The 21,249-nt window shown below is 41.1% G+C and overlaps 1 protein-coding gene across 1 annotated transcript in view; it reads left to right on the top strand.

Annotated features, from left to right (window-relative positions):
* Nucleotides 1–21,249, top strand: part of Acvr1c (activin A receptor type 1C) — a 77,960-nt gene that overhangs the window by 26,823 nt on the left and 29,888 nt on the right. Inside the window, exon 2 of the mRNA XM_032903321.1 lies at nucleotides 11,766–11,996. Coding sequence (XP_032759212.1) covers nucleotides 11,766–11,996 — 231 coding nt within the window. The remainder of the gene's footprint in view (nucleotides 1–11,765; nucleotides 11,997–21,249) is intronic.

The following is a 21,249-nucleotide window of genomic DNA, read 5'->3' as shown; positions in this document are numbered from 1 at the left end:
TATGTCTATATCTATATATCCCCAAATATGTAAATATAACTTTCTGTGTCTGTAAAATGTTACTTGTATGTGTGTTTTCAGGGCTGCCCATTTGGTATTGCAAAAACAATCGGCATGCTCTTCACTGGGGAAGACCATTTCTCCTGCTCTCGGCATCTCCCTTGTTTCTTGCAGTGCTCTGTCTAGGGTGGAGTCCTCCTCACACTTCCCTGCTCCATGTTAACTGGTCTACTGGTCTTGCCATTGTTCAGGCCTTGTTCCGGCAGCTGTGTGGGCGAGACTTAATTGGTGTAGCTACCCTGGCATTTCTAGGAAGACACACTGTTAGAGCAAACTTCCTGTTCCTTTGTCTTTTGCAATCTTTTTGCCTCCCCCTCTGCAATGATCTCTGAGCCTTAAGTTCCCACCAATTTATAGCTATTATAATTTATAAAGTCATTTTCAGTTTGACATTAAGATTAGATCTTTGAATTTGCTTTCTTCCTTGAATGTTAATGGGATTAATTTTCCATGTTATTGGCAGTTTTTCTTTTTTGTTCATATACTTTGCTCATTATTCTGTGGAAATGTTTGTAAAATCTAAAAAAGAAGCCAATTAATTGAGAAGGAGAAATTTTGGAATAGTACTGGGTATGAGAGTTAGTTTTCCAGATATTTCTACCCTCTGATCATACCCCGGTGTTATTGTTTTGCTGTTGTTTTCAAATCATTGGTTTTATTTCATTTATGGTAGTATGGCTCTAAAAGCAAGAGTCAATCAAAACTAGGAAGATTTGTCAGAACTCTGAAAGTTGTATTTTAAGGAGTGAGGCTTGGGTCTTGACCAAAGAGCTGGACTCCATTGTCTGTTATGATGGGAGCTAGAGTTGTAAAGTTTTTATTATCTGAGACACACAAAATATATTGTCTATACCATTTAATCTTCAAAACAACCCTGTGGGATGACTTACCTCCTTATCAGCAGCATGGAAGACCTATTTAGAGAGGAGCAGTACCCATCCAGGCCACAGGGCTGGTCTAAGAGGGGCTCAGGAATTCAATCACCGGTAGAGAGTTTTTCAAGGCACACAGTCTAGTAATAAATCTGGTGAAATTCTGATCAAGTTGAACTCAACACAGCCAGGAAGACTGGGGTCTTTGTCTGTTAGTTTTTTCCCCTTCTGATTACTTTTGCTTTACATTGATTTTTATCAAAGGATCTAGGTAGGACAGGCTATTCCATTTTCTCCAGCTAAGACAAAGTTTGAGCATCGAAAGAGTTCCATTTTCTCTCAGTTCTTCTGCCTGTGCATCTCTAGGCAAGGGCAGTTATTATGTTGAGTGATACGTTGATAGACAGAGGATCCAGGAGAAGCCATGTAACTTCATCTTCTAAAGTGATTGTGATCATCCCTAGAAATCTCAGAATTGTATTTTTAGAAGTATTTTTTTAAATTACGGATTTAAGAAGTTCACCTCCCACTCATCAGCTCCCACTCCTACCTTTTCTTCTTTGCAGATAGGGCCAGGAGCTGCAGGATCAGCACACGCACGCATGCACACACACACACAAGGTGTGAACTAGTAATAGTTGGGCTAGGTATGACCTTGTTGGAGTAGGTGTATCAGTGTAGCGGCCTGGAAGTCAGTCTTCTCCTACAGGTCTTCACATGAAGATGTAGAATTCCCGACTCCTCCAGCCCCATAACTAACCAGATGCTGCCATGCTCCCACCTTGACAATAAACTGAACCTCTGAACCTGTAAGTCAGTCCCAACTAAATGTCCTTTATAAGAGTTGCCTTGGTCATGGTATCTGTTCACAGCAGTAAAACCCTAAGACATTTCCCTCGTCATTCATTTTACCTAGATCATTTCTTCCTTCAGAGCGCTCCCTGCTACTTCTCAATTCATCTACTCTTTATCATATCTGATCATTGTAGAGGTGTACATGTGGACTGTGATGTCTCCATCACATTCCTAGGGTGAACATTTTGATAAGTGAGCCCCTGAGAACTCTTGAGGACTCCTTCCTCCAGCCCTGGAATTTAACAATTAATTACCAATCGACCATTTGCCTCCTCTTTACAATTTTAATTTCTTCTTTGAAGCAAGGCAGAATTTTCTTCTGGTCTCTATCAGTGACTTAGTATTGGATGCCAGCTTTCTCTCCCCCCCCCCCGGAGCTAAGGACCAAACCCAGGGCCTTGTGCTTGCTAGGCAAGCGCTTTACCACTGAGCTAAATCCCCAACCCCTGGATGCCAGCTTTCTTAAACCCAATATTAAAATTGTATACTGGTATAATTGTAGTCAACAACTTTTCATCAATTAAAGCATATATATGATAAATTTTTACTGCTGTGTAATAGTTTTTTTTTTTAAAGAAATATATACTATTCTCCAAGTCTGGTAAAGCAAAATAAAGGTATAGGCTGAACAAAAAAGGGGAGGGGGGATTCGTGCCCTACTTCTGACAGAGCCTTTACTGGGAAATTTTGTAATAGGAAATTGAAATAAATTTAACATTCTAAAGGATAGTTAAGTTTTGGCATTTGAAAATTTCCAAGATAATCCCTTGATCTTGGACTTAGACCATCCATCCTTGCTTCTGAGACACATGTCCCACCTTGCCTGGTTGGGGACATAACCGAGGGGGACGGTTTTCCAAAGCACATGCGGCTCATACTGCAGTGGTGGGATTCTAAAGTTTCAACCAAGGGAAATCTGGGATATGAGATTTTATTGTTCATGATCTGAGTAGAGGCCACCATGTAAAAAGTGGCCCAGTAACCTGCATATTGCCTTAGCAGCCACTAGGTGGTACCCAGATGCCCCCAAACCATCCCATCCCTAGAGTAAGTCCCCTTGGCTGGGCTCTGAGGTAAGAGACAAAGCAGAGCCTGGAGTTTGCCAGGTGGGGACAAAGAGTTGTTCTGCAGTGCCCTACATGGCCGGGTGACCAGACAGGCAGCCTAGGTCCAGGAGGCTCGGAGCCCTTCTTTGCAGTCCAAGAGAGAGGACTGAACATTCCCTAGGGCCGCCCGTGGAGGCTGGTGACTGGGACACCGGAGGTGGCGATGGGGTGGGCGGCAAGCTGGGAGTCTCTTCCAGATGGAGAGTGGGAGTGACAGAAGCCGCTGACAAGGAGGGGGCAGGCGAGACACTCCATGCCCGTCTGGTGGGCGAGGGCTGCCGCGGTTTCCCCGGCTGCTGTGTGGTTTTCCTGGCTGTCTGACAATGGCAGAACTGGCTGCAAAGAAGCTTTTCCGGGTCCCTGCCCAATATGCCTTGAGTCTCTGTCCCCAGCCCTAGCTGGGTGAAGCAATGACTCACCTCGGTGTTCCAGCAGCCTGTATTCAAACGTGCTTGTTGTAACACACTAACCCTTGTACCTATTGGGCAAAAAAGTCCTTTAGGGCATGCTGTTAACCTCCCACCTCCCCCACTCTCTTCCTTAACCCAGGGCATGGCCTGTGGTAAACAATAATTAAAAAAAAAATTTTAACACTTAAAGTTAAAAAAAAATCTCTTAGAATGCGCTAAAGAGAAATGTGTATTAGCAACATGTTCAATACACATCAAAATTCCCTATGCATGTAAAATTTAACTGTCCTTGACTATTAGTAAATTGGAAGAAAATGCTGAATATTTAGAACATATCTAGAGAGAAGATTTGCCAAGGTTTAAGAGAAGGAAGAAATTTCAAGTAAAACATGAATTTACACGTATCTAAGTATGAACTCTATATGGAGAGATTTGGCTAAGCCAATAACAGTAGTCATTTAGGGAATATGAGGATTATGGGTAATTTACTTTCATTTCAATAGCATGCATGTTGCTGGATTTGGTTTTTTTTTGACAAAGAGAGAATCATAAAACCAAAAAAACCAACTGCTCGTGCTTTTGCTAAGATTCTTGGGCTTCTACTCCCAGCACAGCAAGAGACAACCAAACAAACAAACATTGAAGACAGGGGTTAAGAGAAAGCAGCACCTTCAAGTGGGGAAAGTGATAAGGGTTTCCATTTTTACAAAAGCTCTTACAAGTTAGGGGAAAAAAAATTCACAAGAGATGAACGCAATCAACCAAAATCTTACCCAACAGGAAACCAAATAAATATTTGAAAAAACAAAAAAGGCTTAACTCCTTTAGCTGGGAAATGAAGGTTAGTGTAAGCTACAACTGTCACATGTCATCTTACTTAGATTTGCAGGGAACCAAACGCTGACGCTTGTCCTGTGGCGTTTTCATACGACACCGATGGAAAACTTAACTGGAACAGTTCTGGAAAGTCCTTTCACAATAGCTATCAAGAATGTTTAGTGTTGTAATTCCAGTTTGGGACTCCTGCTTAGGAAAGGCTCAACGCAGGAGCCTTTATTTGCAAACACTGAGAATAATCAAAATACCTAAAAATAATAAAATGCTGTCTACTGTACGTGTTTACCGATGACAGCCCTGTGCATTCCATTAAATGATCATAGCAAAGAAAATGTGTTCATGATGTCATCCGGAAGGAGTGACTGTAATAACTGCACCTAAGTTAATGAACAACTCATGTGTAAGACTGGAAGAAAACATACGATAATAAAAATAACTATAGGTTGTATGACGTTTAGCTCTGAATGCGTCTGTAGTTTTCAGTTTTCTACAAATTGTAGTCCATCCCACTTCTATGGTCCATCCCACCTCTATAGTCCAGCCCACCTCTGTAGTCCATCCCACCTCTGTAGTCCAGCCCACCCCTGTAGTCCAGCCCACCTCTGTAGTCCAGCCCACCCCTGTAGTCCAGCCCACCTCTGTAGTCAGTCTACTGTGTAGTCCAGCCCACCTCTGTAGCAGTCCTGTGTAGTCCTCTGTAGTCCAGCCCACCTCTGTAGTCCAGCCCACCGCTGTAGTCCAGCCCACCTCTGTAGTCCAGCCCACCTCTGTAGTCAGTCTACTGTGTAGTCCAGCCCACCTCTGTAGTCTAGCCCACCTCTGTAGTCCAGCCCACCCTGTAGTCCAGCCCACCTCTGTAGTCCAGCCTACCTCTGTAGTCCAGCCCACCTCTGTAGTCAGTCTACTGTGTAGTACAGCCCACCTCTGTAGTCCAGCCCACCCCTGTAGTCCAGCCCACCTCTGTAGTCCAGCCTACCTCTGTAGTCCAGCCCACCTCTGTAGTCAGTCTACTGTGTAGTCCAGCCCACCTCTGTAGTCCAGCCCACCTCTGTAGTCCAGCCCACCTCTGTAGTCAGTCTACTGTGTTGTAGTCCAGCCCACCTCTGTAGTCCAGCCCACCTCTGTAGTCCAGCCCACCCCTGTAGTCCAGCCCACCTCTGTAGTCAGTCTACTGTGTTGTAGTCCAGCCCACCTCTGTAGTCCAGCCCACCCCTGTAGTCCAGCCCACCTCTGTAGTCCAGCCCACTTCTATTGCACCTGTATCACACAGGGAGACCCTACTATAGGTGCTGGGAATAGGCTTGGATGGAAATGGAGGTGTCTCGCTCTGTAACATTTTCATTATACTGGGACAAATACAATACATGAGCTAATTATGGATTTGTGGAAAGAACCAAGAGAAGCAAGTAACAGATTCTTGATCAGGATGATTCTGGGAGATTTTGCCCAGGTGGAGACATCTGAGCTGAGGCCTGAAGAATTCGGAGAGATGCTTCAGGCAAAGGAAACACAAAGGCAAGGGTGGGAGGAGTCGTTTTATGAGTCAGGCAAAGGAGACCAGTGATCTGACCTTAACATTAAAGAGGCGGGAAGTGCTCAGACTCTAGCGTTGTTGACTTACTTTATAATAAACTCGACTGGAGTCTACTGAGCATGGCTCAGAGGGCAGTGCATTTTACAGGACGGAGGGAGAGTAAGAGCTACCTAAGAGTGTGTCAGAGGAACGGTGTCTCCTGGTGAGGATGCTCTTGCTTTCTGACGAGATACTTCAGATCGGGTATTTCCTGTTACATAAGACCAAAAAATTGAGACTTGGTCAAGAAACTCAGCACGGTCGGTGCCCTTTCTAAGGGGAAAAGAATTTAGGTTATTCTGCACTGTGCCCTAAGCAGTCACCACACAGGTGACAACCCCGGCTACCCGGCCTGTTGCCTAACTTTCAATGATCCGAAGGAGTGAGCTGCCACCTGCCCGCTTAGCGTTTCTTTTATCTTTTAATTCATTTATTTTAAGGGATATTTTAATAGAAGCTACACAAAAAGTTTTGTCACAGATCAGCTAACTAGGCGATACCCCCTAATTGTCGATTTCTGCATGGGGCATGTTGTAGGATCTATGAGGCTAATACTGTAATCTTTTTGAGACAGATCCGCGGAGAGCAATCTATGCTGATAAGCAAAAAACATGCAAATGATAACTTCCTGGTTTTCGAATTGCCCTATGCTCTCCCATCACCATAATTATCTTTTTCTGTGCTTTGTGACAACTTTGAGGCTCTACGTAAACAGCACACTTTGGCCTTATTTGCACGTTAATTTTTGAAACAGTATTTGGAAACATTTTTCTTTCTGCATGAAAGAATATGGAGTCCTCAGCTCACAGGGTGTGAAACTCATGAGTTTGCCCTTGGTCTTGAGCGCTTGTTCTATGATAATGGGTGTACCATGTGCGATTAAAGGATTCAGCAAGTGTCTCTGGATATCTAATACCATTCACCGTCAGGTTTTCATCCTTCCCCCTTTATCTCCTTGAAATTTGCAGATAATAGAAAGACTAATAGCTTCTGATTTCATGTTACTCTTGTTACTGATTTCATGTTACTAGGTAGATAGTCTTTAGCATGGACTAGAGAAGTTTGGATGGATGGTGAACTCTCACACTACCTAAAACATTAGTGGGATTTGAAAGTATCATCCTTGCCTTCCAGGGGTGAACCTATTTTTCAACTCCAGTGCTCTCTTCCTATCCATCCCAGATAAGAATTGCTAAGGCACGGAGATAATGATGCAAACTCGGAGCAACAGAAACCAGGACCACTGGTAGAGTCTGGGAGAGACTAAGAAACCTGTCTAAAGCCCGGGGCCTGGCAGTTAATCCCTTTTTATTAAATACCGTGTTTCCACTGAGGAACTCCAAAGGGTCAGTGTGCTGAGCTCTTTCTGGACTGAGCCTCACGACTAGAAGTTAAACCAGGCTTCCTGAATGGGCTCCTTCTTAGCAGGGATTGCATTGCTTCTGAACAAGCAAGGCATGGCTTCCCGAGTCCGAGGCATAACCGATGTGCTGCTCAACATTTTCTCAGAGGTGGTCCAACAAGTCGAGTTTCTATATGACAGGACTTTATTAAAAGCCCTTTAGGCCAAAGGGTTGCATTTATGTTGCCCACATTTCTTTAACACTGCTTTCTTTTTTGGTCTTGTTTTTTCCTTACCAATAAGGAAGGCAAAGCCAGATGTGGTTGTATGTGTTAATAGTTCAAACCCTTAGGAGGCTGAGGCAGGAGGATTCCCTGAATCGAGTACCAGCTTGGATGCTGTAGTAACACAGTCTAAAAGGGAGGCAGGAAAGGGCAACAGGGAAAAATCCTTTGCCAATGTTTTAAAAGGACTACCTCAAATTATTTGCAAAAATTTTGCCTTTTTACTGACATAGGATCTAAACACACACACACACACACACACACACACACACACACACACACACACACACACACACACACACACACTTTGTAGCCTGATAATTTTCACACTTTGGTCAACAGGGTGTGCTAGTCGTCATGTGTAAGAAGTGGATGAAAATTTACTTTCTGTTTGATTAGGGACGGGCACATCCTTGGGTAGATGTGGGTAACAGATGTCTTCTGGGTAACAGATGTCTTGGCTTTTATAGACTAATTGGCAAAGAGGGAGAAAAAGGGAGATAATTAAAGGGGTGGGAAGAGACACGAGAAAAGTGCAGTCCTCGTGTTGGGGAAAGGTCTAATAGACCTCCTTATTACGGATAATTGCCTCTTTCTTCAACAGCATTTGCTGCCTTACACCATATGACTTAAGTATACTGTAAGGGAAAGTCTAAGATAAAGAGCCACAAGGAGGGGCTGCTGTCTGCTAACGACCAGATTTATCCTGCCATGGAATACTCTAGAAGAACGGTCTCAATTAGCATCAGGTTTAAGAAAGCAAAATAGAAAAGCAGAAATGAAACCAATAACGGAAACTTCCATTTTAATTGGCAGCTTAGGGTTCTGGGTTGAGGGTGGTTGATGTAAATGGTCTCTGATTAAACAAAGGCAGCTACACAGAGGATTGGTGAGAAGTTGGAGAGGAGAGGTAGGATGTGGCATGTATTATGCTTACATGGTAGGCCTCGTTTAGTTTGCTGTATGTTCCCTGTCAGTCCAGTGATTGCCAATTAACCTGGACTAAGCGGGAACATTGAACAGGTTACCATTACATTGAAGCCATTACCATTTACAGTCCTCAACTTGGTCAGCCTTTTCTACTATGCAAGGTTTAAAGTGGGGTGTTGTTTTTTGTGTCTTCTTTAAGTTCTATATTCCATTTTATTACTTTAAGCTGAAAGAAATTCGATAGCTTCTTAAGGAATGAGTGGAAAATGCAGATCATTCCTTGGTAAGAAATACCATATAATATATTTTTATAAAGATTCAGACCGTGATTTGAAAAGAAATATAGGAGATGTGGTTGGGAGATCCACAGAGGGTTACTTAATGCAGAATTTGGATGAGCAATTTAGAACAAATAATTTAGATATTTGTTCTAGCTGCAAGGTACATGCAACTGATTTTTCTTTGACTACCTCTCCTGCCAGTAAACTGGTAGAAGCTGAAAAAAAAATCTACCTGGTCTTAAATTTCATTGAAATAATACAGATCAAAATTTCAGATATCAGTAATAATTAATTTATTTATCTTATATTAATGTATGTTTTTTTAGTGCCTAGAAACTAGTGGGGTGACAAGAATAGTTCTTGCCACCATAGCAACTTTGGTGGGACAGAAACAAGATTGCTTGTGTAGGCTAATGGTTGCTACATTCAGTCAATTACTTGATTTTTTGTGCCTCATTTCATATCTGTAAAATGCAGATACTGACAACAAAGTTGTCATTGGAATTGTACACCAGGATAAATGCACACGAAGTCAGCTTAAATGTTGATGATGTTTTCAGTCAGTGGGTCCCTACATCCCTTAGGTGGTTGCCTTGACTTCCTGGCTTAGCTCCTTCTGGAAACAAAGAAATTTGACACTTTTAAAAAGATGTCTTTATATTATTTTATATGTATGACTCTTTTCATCACATGTATGTCTGGGCACCATGTGCATGCCATGCCTAGGAAGGCCAGAAAAGGGCAATGGATGCATTGGAACTGGAGTTACCGATAATTGTGAGCCTCCACTTGGGTGGCAAGAAGTGAATTCAGGTCCTGTGCAAGAGAACTGCTGAGACAGCTCTCTAGCCCAGACAATTTAAGATTCAGATGGCCATAGTGACAAAGGGTTTGAGATAGTATGTCAGAGGGCTAGTCTGCTGACTTCCAGCCCCTTATTTATGAGGACACAGGCCAGACATAGAGCAGCTAGTAGCTTTCATGCTTTATAATATCAAATTTTCACAAATTGTAAATTTAGAGTCATCACATCTGTCAAGTGTACATAGTGCATCCTCCACAGGGGATGCCAAGATTTCTGGGCCTAGGACCCTTACTTTGGTTCATTTGCAAAGGACACTGGTGCTTCTCAAAGTCAGCCAGCAAGGGAGGAGCAAAGCCAGGGCAGAGACTCCCTTTCTTGTTTGTACATGCTGTGGTAAAATTTTAAAAAAATGCATTAAAACTTATAAAAAAATACAGATCAACCTGAGTTGTTATTCCTTCATTGCAATTTTTGGTTGCATTAGCTTTATATATTTATTCCCAGATGCTAAAAACTAGTGGGATCAGAGAAAAACCTTGCAAAGCACGAGGACCCTCAGTCCCACTGGCGGAGCAGAGAGAGACATATATTTTAAAAATTTTTATTATATATTTCTTCACTTACATTTCTTTGTTAGGCCTTTTAAGTGGCTGCTGTATCCTGTTTCATGCAACTACACCTGCGTGGACGATGGAGGTCTGCTGATGGTTCCTGTAAGAAAGCTAGCTTTACTTTCTTGAGTGTTAGGAGAGGCTGTTACTAATGCTTGTGTCATATTTCCTATGTGCCAGAAATGGGTGCAAAGGAGTTATATGATTAATTTACTCTCCATAGCAACAGGATGAGAAAGTATGTTGTCATTGCAGTTAGCACCTTTCAGATGAGACCCAGAGGGACCAAACAAACGTCCAAGATCGCACAGCTTGGCCAATGAGGTGTGGAAGACACTTGCCAGGTTGGGAAGTGCTATGATTCCACAATCAGCAACATCTGGGTTAAAGGCTGCTCTTCGTGTGATTTCTCTTTTATATAAGGAAACTCATTTTTGACAGGGTCTTTACTATGTATCCCTCTGGGTTGGAACTTGCAGACATCCAGCTGCCTCTGCCTCCTGAGTGCTGAGGTTAAAGGTGTGCTCCGTCTTCTGTGTTTAGTTTCTTCCGTTGTGAGCCTCAGCCTTTAATGGCTGCACCATCTCTTCAGCATCCTTGACACGTTTCTTAATCACTAGGTTTTATATACATGGCTCTGTGGAATCTCAGCCAACCTAAAATATCTGATTCTAATACAGCTCATTACTATTGATAAAAACGGTATTTATTCATGATTAGTCATTTATAAATTAAATATTTTATTGGTGTAAAATTGGGTCTAGTGTTAGTAATTAGAATTTTAAAGACTAATTTTATTAACAGTGTTTGTATGGCACAACTTTTGGTGAGTAAGATAATTTGGGGGGCAGTTACGATTTAACAAAATATTCATTAAAGTCGTGACAGAAGTACTCAGAATAATTGTATTTAGAAATTATTTTTGAAACGAAAATCTGAATAATTGCAGCCTCTGTACTCTATGCTGACAACATTTCATATAGAGACAGAAATATCAAACCACTTGAATGTATTATTTGTGAGAGTAAGAGTACGTATGCTAAGAAGAATGCTAAGATGATATGTTAATAAACAGGTTAATTTAACAATGTCAATGTTTGGAACGTTTTGTTGTCAACCTTAGATTAAACTCTATTATCAATGTGTTTCCTTCTGGGGAATAGAGGAATCCATTAAAACATTGTTTGAAGGTTAAAGTCTACATTTAAGCGGCCGTCATTCTAAAATACATTCCTTAGTGGAGGGGGCAGGTAACATGGTCCATCAATGCCTTAAAGGTGTCTACAACCACCTTGAGAGATAAAGAATAGGAAGGTCACCGCTGGTTTTAGACCTATGCATTTCTAGAATTTGTTTGGTACTTGGTACATTCATTTGAAAGTTTGGAGAAGTGTAAGCGAGCAGGGTGTGCCGGGCTTGTTGGGTTGCGGTTGCCCTCGCCTCTTGTCATTGTTCCCGAAGCCGTGCCAGCAAGCTCCCCTTGTTGCTGAGATACTGTCTCCTAGCATTTCTCAGGACCTATCAGTTTGGGAGTAAACCGATGGAGCTCAACAAGGATTTAGAGCACGGACCAGGAAAACAGTAACTATAGGGACAACTGTACACATTATGATAACTACACAAAGGATGATTAATTGAGTAGCCTGTTTCATGGAGCACAGGATAGAGAGGGCGTCTTTATCCCATTTAAAACCTTGCCTTCAAATTTTGTTGAGATTGAATTTTTATCCCCGAGCACCACCAAGTAACTCCGTCTGCCATCTTCTGCATTTTGAAGCTTCTTACCTTCCTCTTTCCAGGCCTGAAGTGTGTGTGTCTTTTGTGTGATTCCTCAAACTTTACCTGCCAAACCGAAGGAGCATGCTGGGCCTCTGTCATGCTAACCAACGGGAAAGAACAGGTGATCAAATCGTGCGTGTCCCTCCCGGAACTAAATGCTCAGGTCTTCTGTCACAGTTCCAACAACGTGACCAAGACCGAATGTTGCTTCACAGACTTCTGCAACAACATCACACTGCACCTTCCCACAGGTAAGAGGGTTGCGTAGCCACACTCTCTCCTAATTATGTTCCATTTCAGTTTTGGAAGATGATAGCATGAAAATAAACCTTCTAATGTTCCCTAAGAGAAAAACGTGTGTTTCATAGCTCATCTTATTTTTGGCTGGTGGAATTCTCTAGAGTCTAGCCGAGGTTGATTTTTTTTTTTTAATTTTTAAATTGCACATCACTGTCAAAACAGTGACAGCAGTGTCACAATCTTGGGGAAATTTGGCCACATGACTTACTGTTTCTTGACATAATTAATGGACCTAAACTAAGATGTAAGTTTCCATAAATTCATTTTATCAAAGAAAGAAAAAGAAAAGGAAAGAAACGAATCTACAGTGATAGGTCATAGGCCTACCCCAGTAGAAGGGAAGGGACCAAGTGAGTGTTTAGAATGACAAAAGGGTCATGGCATTTACATGGTCATACACCCGTTAAACTTCATTCCACCGTACTTCTAAAGCGTTCGTGCTTTACACCCATTCAGAGCCTGCCTCACATGTGGCCCATACATATATAGCCACCAAACTAGATAAGATGGATGAAGCAAAGAGGTGCAGGCCGACAGGAACCGGATGTAGATCTCTCCTGAGAGACACAGCCAGAATACAGCAAATACAGAGGCGAATGCCAGCAGCAAACCACTGAACTGAGAACGGGACCCCTGTTGAAGGAATCAGAGAAAGGACTGAAAGAGCTTGAAGGGGCTTGAGACCCCATATGAACAGCAATGCCAACCAACCAGAGCTTCCAGGGACTAAGCCATTATCCAAAGACTATACATGGACTGACCCTGGGCTCCATCCGCCTAGGTAGCAATGAATAGCCTAGTAAGAGCACCAGTGGAAGGGGAAGCCCTTTGTCCTGCCAAGACTGAACCCCCAGTGAACATGATTGTTGGGGGGAGGGCCGTAATGGGCGGAGGATAGAGAGGGGAACACCCATATAGAAGGAGAGGGGAGGGGTTGGGGGATGTTGGCCTGGAAACCGGGAAAGGGAATAACAATTGAAATGTAAATAAGAAATACACAAGTTAATAAAGATGGGGAAAAATTTAAAAAAAAATCACCCCTCTTTAACACTGATTGTTTAAAAATGAAAGACTGGTTCCTGACTGAGGGTACTATGGATGGAGTACCTTCTTCCCAGCCAAGACCCTTTGATTACCCATGTGCACAGCAGCATCTTGTCCTGGAAGGGATGTTGTTAGTGACTTGTCCTGTACTGATGCCAACTGTCCGACCAGTGCCTTAGAAAAGGCCACTGCTATAGCCAGTGGACTTCCCTCTTTAGCCCCACACCTTTTGGATCTTGTCCCTGATAAGACCATCAGTAAATACAAAGTCTTACTTTAAGATGCCTCTGGGTCTTAGGTAAACTAGGGAAGGACATGTCCATGGCAAGTCGGATCATCACCAAGTCCAGGAAAGATATATACAGAAAACGGGGAGGAAGTCCCATCTAAACCCACATTACGGGCTTTAGCTCATGACATGGGCCAACTGTAACTTGCCGGGTTGAACCATATGAAGTTATACTTGAAATGGCATTTCCTAAAGCATGAAATAGGTATTACAGTAGTACTTTTGAGAGTTTTTAGGTGACTATTAACATGGTGGTAACATGATATTGAACTTCATCTGTGCACTTAACAGGTCTGCACTGAAAAATCACAACGAACTCTGTTAGTGTGTACAACTCATTTATGCTGAACAAAAATTCTAAACACTTAAAAAAGGAATTATATTAAATAATATTGAGTTATATGCTTGGTTTTTCTATTTCTTTTAGTTTTTTTTTTTTAAATCAAGATGTCTTGTTTGTTTGTCTTTCAAGACAGGGCTTCTCTGTGTAACCCTGGCAGTCCTGGAACTCAGACATTTGCCTTCTTCTGCCTCCTAAGTGATGGGACTAAAGGCATGTACTGCTACTTCCTGGACCATTTTAGTTTTTACATTTAGCATTATGTTCAGTTTCAATTCGTGTAAAATGTCATAGCACCTAATGGTGAGGGAAAGGTATAATTTCTTTTTCCATGTGGGCAAAAAGTTGTTTCAACACCCAACACAAGTTGTTAAAAGCTCTGGCCTTTGGGTTGGAGAGCTGGCTCATGGGTTAAGAGCATTGGTGTTCTTCCTGAAGACCCTCCTTTGGTCCCTAGCATCTACATAGCCACCTATATCCCTCTGTAACTCCAGTTTAAAGGGATCCTCTCCCGTTGCTGGCTCCTGTGAGCATTGTATATACTTAGTACACACATGGCGGCAAACATCTCCACACATAAAATAAAAACAAATAATGTTTTAAAATAAAAAACGCTAGCCTTTTTGTATAGAGTTATTTTGATTCTTGAGTTGAAAAAAAGGTAGATAGATGTGTATATATATTTAGGTCATTTTTTGGCACATTTATGGATGCTTTTGTGTTACCTAGTTGTTGTGTAGTGTAGGTTACTACTGAACTGTCTTGATTATTACAGGTTTTTAAATAAATATTGAAATTAGGATGTAGACTTTTCTAACTTTTTTTTAAAAAAACCAACTTGAGTATTATAATTTTCATTTTCATTTAGTCAGTTTGATTATTTCTACATACCGCATGCTGAGATTTTGATGAATCGGGTTGAATGTATAGAATAATGTGGAGAAAATAGTCATGTTAACAATATTGATCTTCTCCAGTTCCTCTTAGTCATACTTCACAGTTGTCAGGGAATACATCTTAGCAATATTTCATCAGTTTTACTAAACCCTTCAATGTGATTGTGAATGTCATTTAAAAAAATATTCCATTCTCATATAATATATTCCCAGCACAGCTTTCTCTTTCTCCATTCCTCCCAGTATCCCCATTATCTTTTTCTACAAATCTATTCCCCCACTCCTGCCTGTCCCCACAAAAGAGCAAGTTTCCCAGGGAGCATCAGTGGAACTGGGTACAAGATGTTACAATAAGAGCAGGCGCACATACTCACATCGAGGCTGGGCAAGCAATCCAGAAGCTGGAAAAGGATCCCAAGAGCAGGCAAAAGAGTCACAGACACCCCCAGTCCCACTGTCAGGAGTCCCCCTAAAACACAAGCCAACAACCATAACATACACGCAGAGGATCTAGCACAAACCCATGCAAGCTCTGTGTCAGCAGCTTCAGGCTCTGTGAGCCTCTATGTGCCTTGCTCAGTTGATTCCAAGGACTGGGGCTATGATCTCCCCATGACCTCAACCCCTCCTGCTCCTGCAGTTCTTCCTCATTTTAAGGAGGGTTCCCAGAGCTCCAAGGGGAGGGACTCGATGGACTTTCTCTCGCTTAATGTTTGCCCGTGGGCATCTGCATTACTCCTAACGACTGTTCTAGGCGTCCTCTCTGATGATGACTGAACTATGTATGAATCTATGACATCAGGACATTGGAATAATTTCATTGATTTTTTTTTTTTAATGCCAGTCATGTTTGGTTCTATTCTAGGTCTCTGGGCTATCCTGCCTTCAGTTCCTGATCACCGAGGCAGTGTAGGACATGGGCTCTTAGGGGTGGGGGCCTCAAATGACACTAGTTGTTGGTTGGCATGAATGGCATTTTAATATCTCAGTTTGTAAATGTTAATTCCTACTATGTGAACACGTTCATTTTAATTGATCTTGCATCAAGATTGGAAGATCATGTATTAGTTCTGATGTTCTATAGTGATTTTAAGATTTGACATTCTGACCTGTGTTCATTTAGTTTTTCTTTCTTGTGGTTTTACACACCTGGGAATCTCTAATGCTTTGGTTAATGGTCTTGCTGTCTCCACGGGAAGTACTTTGCCCATTCTTGCTTTTTACTTTGTTTATATAATTATTTATGGTTTTATTCTGAGACAGAACTTGTTTGGTACTCACTATGTACCTCAAGCTGCTCTCAAATTCACAGCTCTCTTTATGTCTCCAGATTCCTAAATGCTGAGATTTACAGAATTGGGACCACCATCTCCGATAGTCTTTTAACCGTCCATTGTTACACTAACATTATTAATTGAAAGATTTCTCTTTTATTTTTCATTTAGGTGAAACTTTTTTTTTAAATCTTAAATGTATACTCATTTTCATCTGAACATTTCCATGACTTTATTAGGATTACTCCATGACAATGGGTTTCAGCAGTTGAGATCCAAACATTATCCATAGAAGAGGAAATAATGAGTTTTTGTAACATTAACTACTATGTCTACAAGAAATGTTGTGTACGTCATTGAATTCAAACCCCTTCATTGAAACTAAGAATTGATATCATTTAGTGGCACCCTATACGGTAAATGGGGATTAAATTGAATAGGGCTACTTGTAGGCCATGTCTCTTTGTAGGGTGTTGCTCTGGCTGAGGCAGTGGTAAAGGGATAGGGGAGGGGCTAGAGTGATTATTAGCTATGCGCAGACCAGTAACGATATGGAGAAAGGCTGAAAATGTAAGCTAAACAGACCCACAGACCGTGCCAACAATCACACCATTTTCATGTTATCAGAGAGTGTGGTCAGTGATCCCGGTCTGCCCATTACGGAGATGTCCATTTCAAATGCGATCATGTACATGTTGAAATACAAACACACACTCTGTAAAGCAGAGCGAAATCTCTTCAGTGCTGGACATTGAGCTTCCTGTCCATGGCCAACACTAAAAAGAGGTAGGAGCTGACTAGGAGCTGTTGTGTCAGTGTGGAACCTCCCTTTAGGATCGTGAAATGATCCTTGTCCCCATGCTCCTTACCTTTCATCCACCATCCTACAGACCATGGTGGATGTGTGATTCGATGCAGAACCAAGTCTCTGTTAGCTTCAGGTGCTTTGATCCTGTTTGCAGCAGCTGACCTCTTGGTTTCTTTCTTTGTGACAGAATTTCTATGTTGAATAAAGCTTGTGCCTCCTCTACCCCATTTGCTCACTGCTATGGTCCTAGTAAGGCACAGCTGGAAACTGCTGGCTGGGCTTTCTTCCTTCTTCAAAATGCTTTTAAATGTTTGATGCTAATTCCTCACAGCTTAGAGGCTTTCATGTGGGATTCTATTGTGACACAGAAAGACACTCATTTTGTATAATTTGTTTCACCTCACATGGACATAGAACAAGAATTTTACAAAACAAATCTTTAAAATGTATAAGGTACTTCAATCGTTGCTATTTCCTTAAAAACGGTGCTGGTTGGATCCCACTGATAGGCTTTTTCAGAGCTTAAGAAACACCACTTTAAGTGGCATTTAAAGGGTAGAATTTGTAAATGGAGCAAGGGCGTTTATTATTTTAATTCACTAGTATAAAAAACTATTCAAAACGTTAGTTACTATTTTAATTTCACACATTTTTTCTTTTAAATGGCCTAAAATTGATTAGATTTAAGACAAATTAATTCACATCACTGAGACTGAAATTTAATTTAGATCATATTTAAATTGAATCGTTTGCTTTTAAAACGTACCTTCTGGTGTAATTTTACACATGAGTATAATTTTCAGGAGTTAGTAGTTTTAGTTGATAGAAGTAAGCCTACATTTTGGTAGAAATATAGTACTAGAAAAGTTTCTCCCTTCCTTAAAGTTTATTAAAATAGTAATTGTTGAGATGTTGCTGAAGAAGTAAATAATTTTCCAAGTTCAATATGAACACAAATATAAGTGTCTTTTTTTTTTTTCAAATTTGGAAAGCAACAGTCATTTCAAAAGCTAACCTTGGGGTTGGGGATTTAGCTCAGTGGCAGAGCGCTTGCCTAGCAAGCACAAGGCCCTGGGTTCAGTCCTCAGCTCGGGGGGTGGGGGACAAAATAACAAAAGCTAACCTTTTATTTGACTGGTACTTAAGTTCACACCTTTACAAACAACAAACATGTCAGGCCCACAAAACAAATGTGGTATCATATGTTTAACATTTTAATATAGATTATGCAAATAAGTTAAACAAGAGAAACTCATGTTTTCTAGAGCTTTCCCTGTCTAGTCTCTTTTTCATGTTTATTCTTAGAGCAGAAGGAGAAAACTGCCTCCTCCTGGGGGTGTGTGTTTCCCCTTTTGACCCTGTGCCCTTTGGCCTAGTCCTCCCTTCAGCCATGACATTTACAGGTTGTTCATCCTCAGTGCCTCTGAAATAAGGAGGGAGGATATTTTGTTTATCATATTTTATTTTCAGAAGGAAAGGAAGTAATCATAGCCCTTCAAGAATATTTCTGTTTCAAAAGGAATATATTGATTTGCATATGTTAGTAGGCACTGAGGGGAAACATCTGTGTAGAGCAAATAAATAATATGGAACAATTTTCCACATCTAGGGTATATTTGTCCCAACAGTGACGTCTGTGAGTTCTATGGTCTATTCCCCTTTTTTCACATTCCTTTAGGAATGTTAGCACAAAAGTACAGCTATCACCTGAGAGGGCATCACTGGTCCTTTGATTGACGAGGAATGCTACCTAAAGTTTCTTATCGGTTTATCGGGATGTTCACTTCAGCTTTATCTGCTAGTTCCCTCATGTTAGGTCTGCCACAGAGGTGAGCAAAGTCTGGTTCTAAAGATAGTACAAAGTAAATTGGCTTTAGACTCTGGACCTGTGACATTCCAAGCTTCTCTGAGTCAGTGATATTCTAACCAGTCAATCAGCCTGTGAAGACTCAGCCCCTTGCTAGGAATGCTTCTCCATGCTTAGTTGGTATAAACTGGACTTTATAAACCCCTCCCTCCTTCTATCTCTTCCCCTAATCTTTGACATTTAACCATTTCAATGTCTACAGCTTCTGTGGGCTGAATTCTGCTGTTTTAGGTTCTGCTGACTCAGGCTTCCTGGCTTAATTCCTGGTTTGTGATCTTTGAATGTGCATTTGTATTGGGATCCTTATCTAGAGAAACGGTAGAAACCTAGCTGAAATTTATTTCCTCAGAAAAGACTGAGATTAATTTTTGTCAGGTGTCTCTGGGTGTGGTCCACCCAAATCTGTTCCATATCTTAATTAACTATTCTGGGTAAAATCAGAGAATGAGTTCTAAGCCTGCTTTTCCTTCATTCCCTCCCCTTCTCTTTTGCCTTCCCTTCTTCCTCTCCTTCCTTTTCCCTTCCCCATTTTTCCCTCCCCTTTCCTCAGTTCCTTCTTTCCCCTTTCCCTGTCGATTCCTTTTCTTTCTCTTCTACTGCAAGCAATGGTTGAAATAGAAGACTATATACTCTGTCTCCCTCTGTTGAATATTTTTATTTGCTTTGTTTTCAAGTCGGTGCCATGTGTAATTGCCTGTTTCACCTAGGCATCTCTGGCTTGACTTTTCATTGCTTCAGGGCCATCTTTTATCTCCTGTCTTTGTACACTAAGACTTGGCCACCATGCCCGGGCAAACAGTTCTAGGGTACACTGGAAGATCCTGTAGTGTTCAAGCATGGTCTGGATTTTTTACTGTAATTTTGGCTGCTGAGTAATTCATCCCCGCGCCCCCAACCCCAGACACGAAACAGAAGAAAATTGTTTCTATTTTATTTAGCATTTCGATGTATACTATACCAGGAAGGGTGTCTGTGGCCATCCAAAGTGGAACTTGGTAAAAATGGAAACTCTAGAATGGCTTATTTTTAAAAGGATACTGGCATAAATATCTATCCATCTGGAAGAAAACAGGGTTGTATCAAGTGTCATATCATATACAAAAATAAATTACAGCTTGATTAAATATCTAATTGTGACATATAGAACAATTTAAATGTCAGAGGCAAATTTAGAAGAAAAGAGTGTATGACTTTATAGTATGGAAACTGGTCCTAAATAAGACAGGAAACTTAGATCTATAAAAGGAGAAGACAAATATAATTGAGTACATGAAAACTAAAATAAAATGAATGAGAAAAGAACATAAATAAAACTAAACGATAAATTAAATATTGAGTAGAACTATTTGTAGCATATATGCCTGAGAAAAAGTGACATAGACATATGTAGAAGACACTGTGTGTGTGTGTGTGTGTGTGTGTGTGTGTGTGTGTGCACGTGCATGTATGCTCATGTGAGTGACTAGAAGAAGGGAGAAAGAGAGAGGGATTCTAAATGAAAAACCAAGGAAAGAGCAGGGGATTCAACTAGAAATTTTACAGTACAGGCCAAGAAATTCCAAAACAATCAAGTACTGAAATGGCGTTCAACCTCACTAATAACAAAAAGGATGCACATTAAATATCACCATAGACAATTTTCTACCTATCAGATTAGTCAGGGTGTTTTCAATGTAGAGTCATCAGAAAGTTAGATAATAATATCTGAAGTGATTAAAAAGAGGTACCTTGACAATGATAATAATAAATTGGGATGTAATAGAGTCTTTGGTTTCTTAAGAAAAGGAACTGAAGGATGTCACTGCGCTGGGAGCAGTTGACCAGTGAGGACATTCTTACTAAACTTTCTGATCTTTCCGCAATTTTCTGACTCACGTGGGCCTCCCATTGTTAATGAAGCAAATGTATTGTTATTAGGGTGCTCAAGTTTCAAGAGTGATAAATGTCAAGAAGAATAGTTTGCCAAATTAGGCAATCTAATAGATGCTCACTTTATGCAAATGAAATGTAATGTTTCTTTCTTTGATGTAAGTTTAAACCAACCAGAGAATCTCTTCCTACCCTATGCCTTTAGTTTAGTTCCACACGGAGCAGAAAACAGAAACATTAACATTCCTGACAGAGTGTGAGCAGGGCCTAGTTATCTTGCAGACTTCAAGAACTTGTTAGTATGCTGGAGTTGATACAGGACCCTCCAGGTTAAAAAAAAACTTTCTTCTGTTTCAGAAAACTTCAACCATGCCAACTGCCTCCTGGTAGGGAGTGTACATGTTCTCAGGATGAAGGCACTTCAACATCTGTCTTGCAGGAGACAGAGAAGCACACAATTAGTACACAGCACAGAATAACCACTACAGGGGATGAACCGGGGTCTGGAGAGATGGCTCAGCAATTAAGGGATGCTCTGTTCTTGCAGGGAACTGGGGTTCAGTTCTTAGCATCATTGTGGTGTCTCATAACCAGTTCTGTGTGATCCTATTCTCTCTTCTGGCCCTCATGGGTACCAGGTATGCAGGTGTATAATATATACTTGCAGGCAAGTACTCATATACATTAAAAATTAAATAAATCTCAAAAGCATAGGAACCAGTATAGAAGAACACATGTATAGGGAATTAGCAGGATGATCATAGACTCTGTGCTCTCCTTAGTTTAAGGGAACAAAAGGAAAATTTGAAAATATGTA

The sequence above is a fragment of the Rattus rattus genome, chromosome 5 (genome assembly GCF_011064425.1).
Source record: "Rattus rattus isolate New Zealand chromosome 5, Rrattus_CSIRO_v1, whole genome shotgun sequence".
Classification (NCBI taxonomy): domain Eukaryota; kingdom Metazoa; phylum Chordata; class Mammalia; order Rodentia; family Muridae; genus Rattus; species Rattus rattus.
Note: the sequence above shows the minus strand (reverse complement) of the source record. Positions and strands in the feature narration are given on the sequence as shown.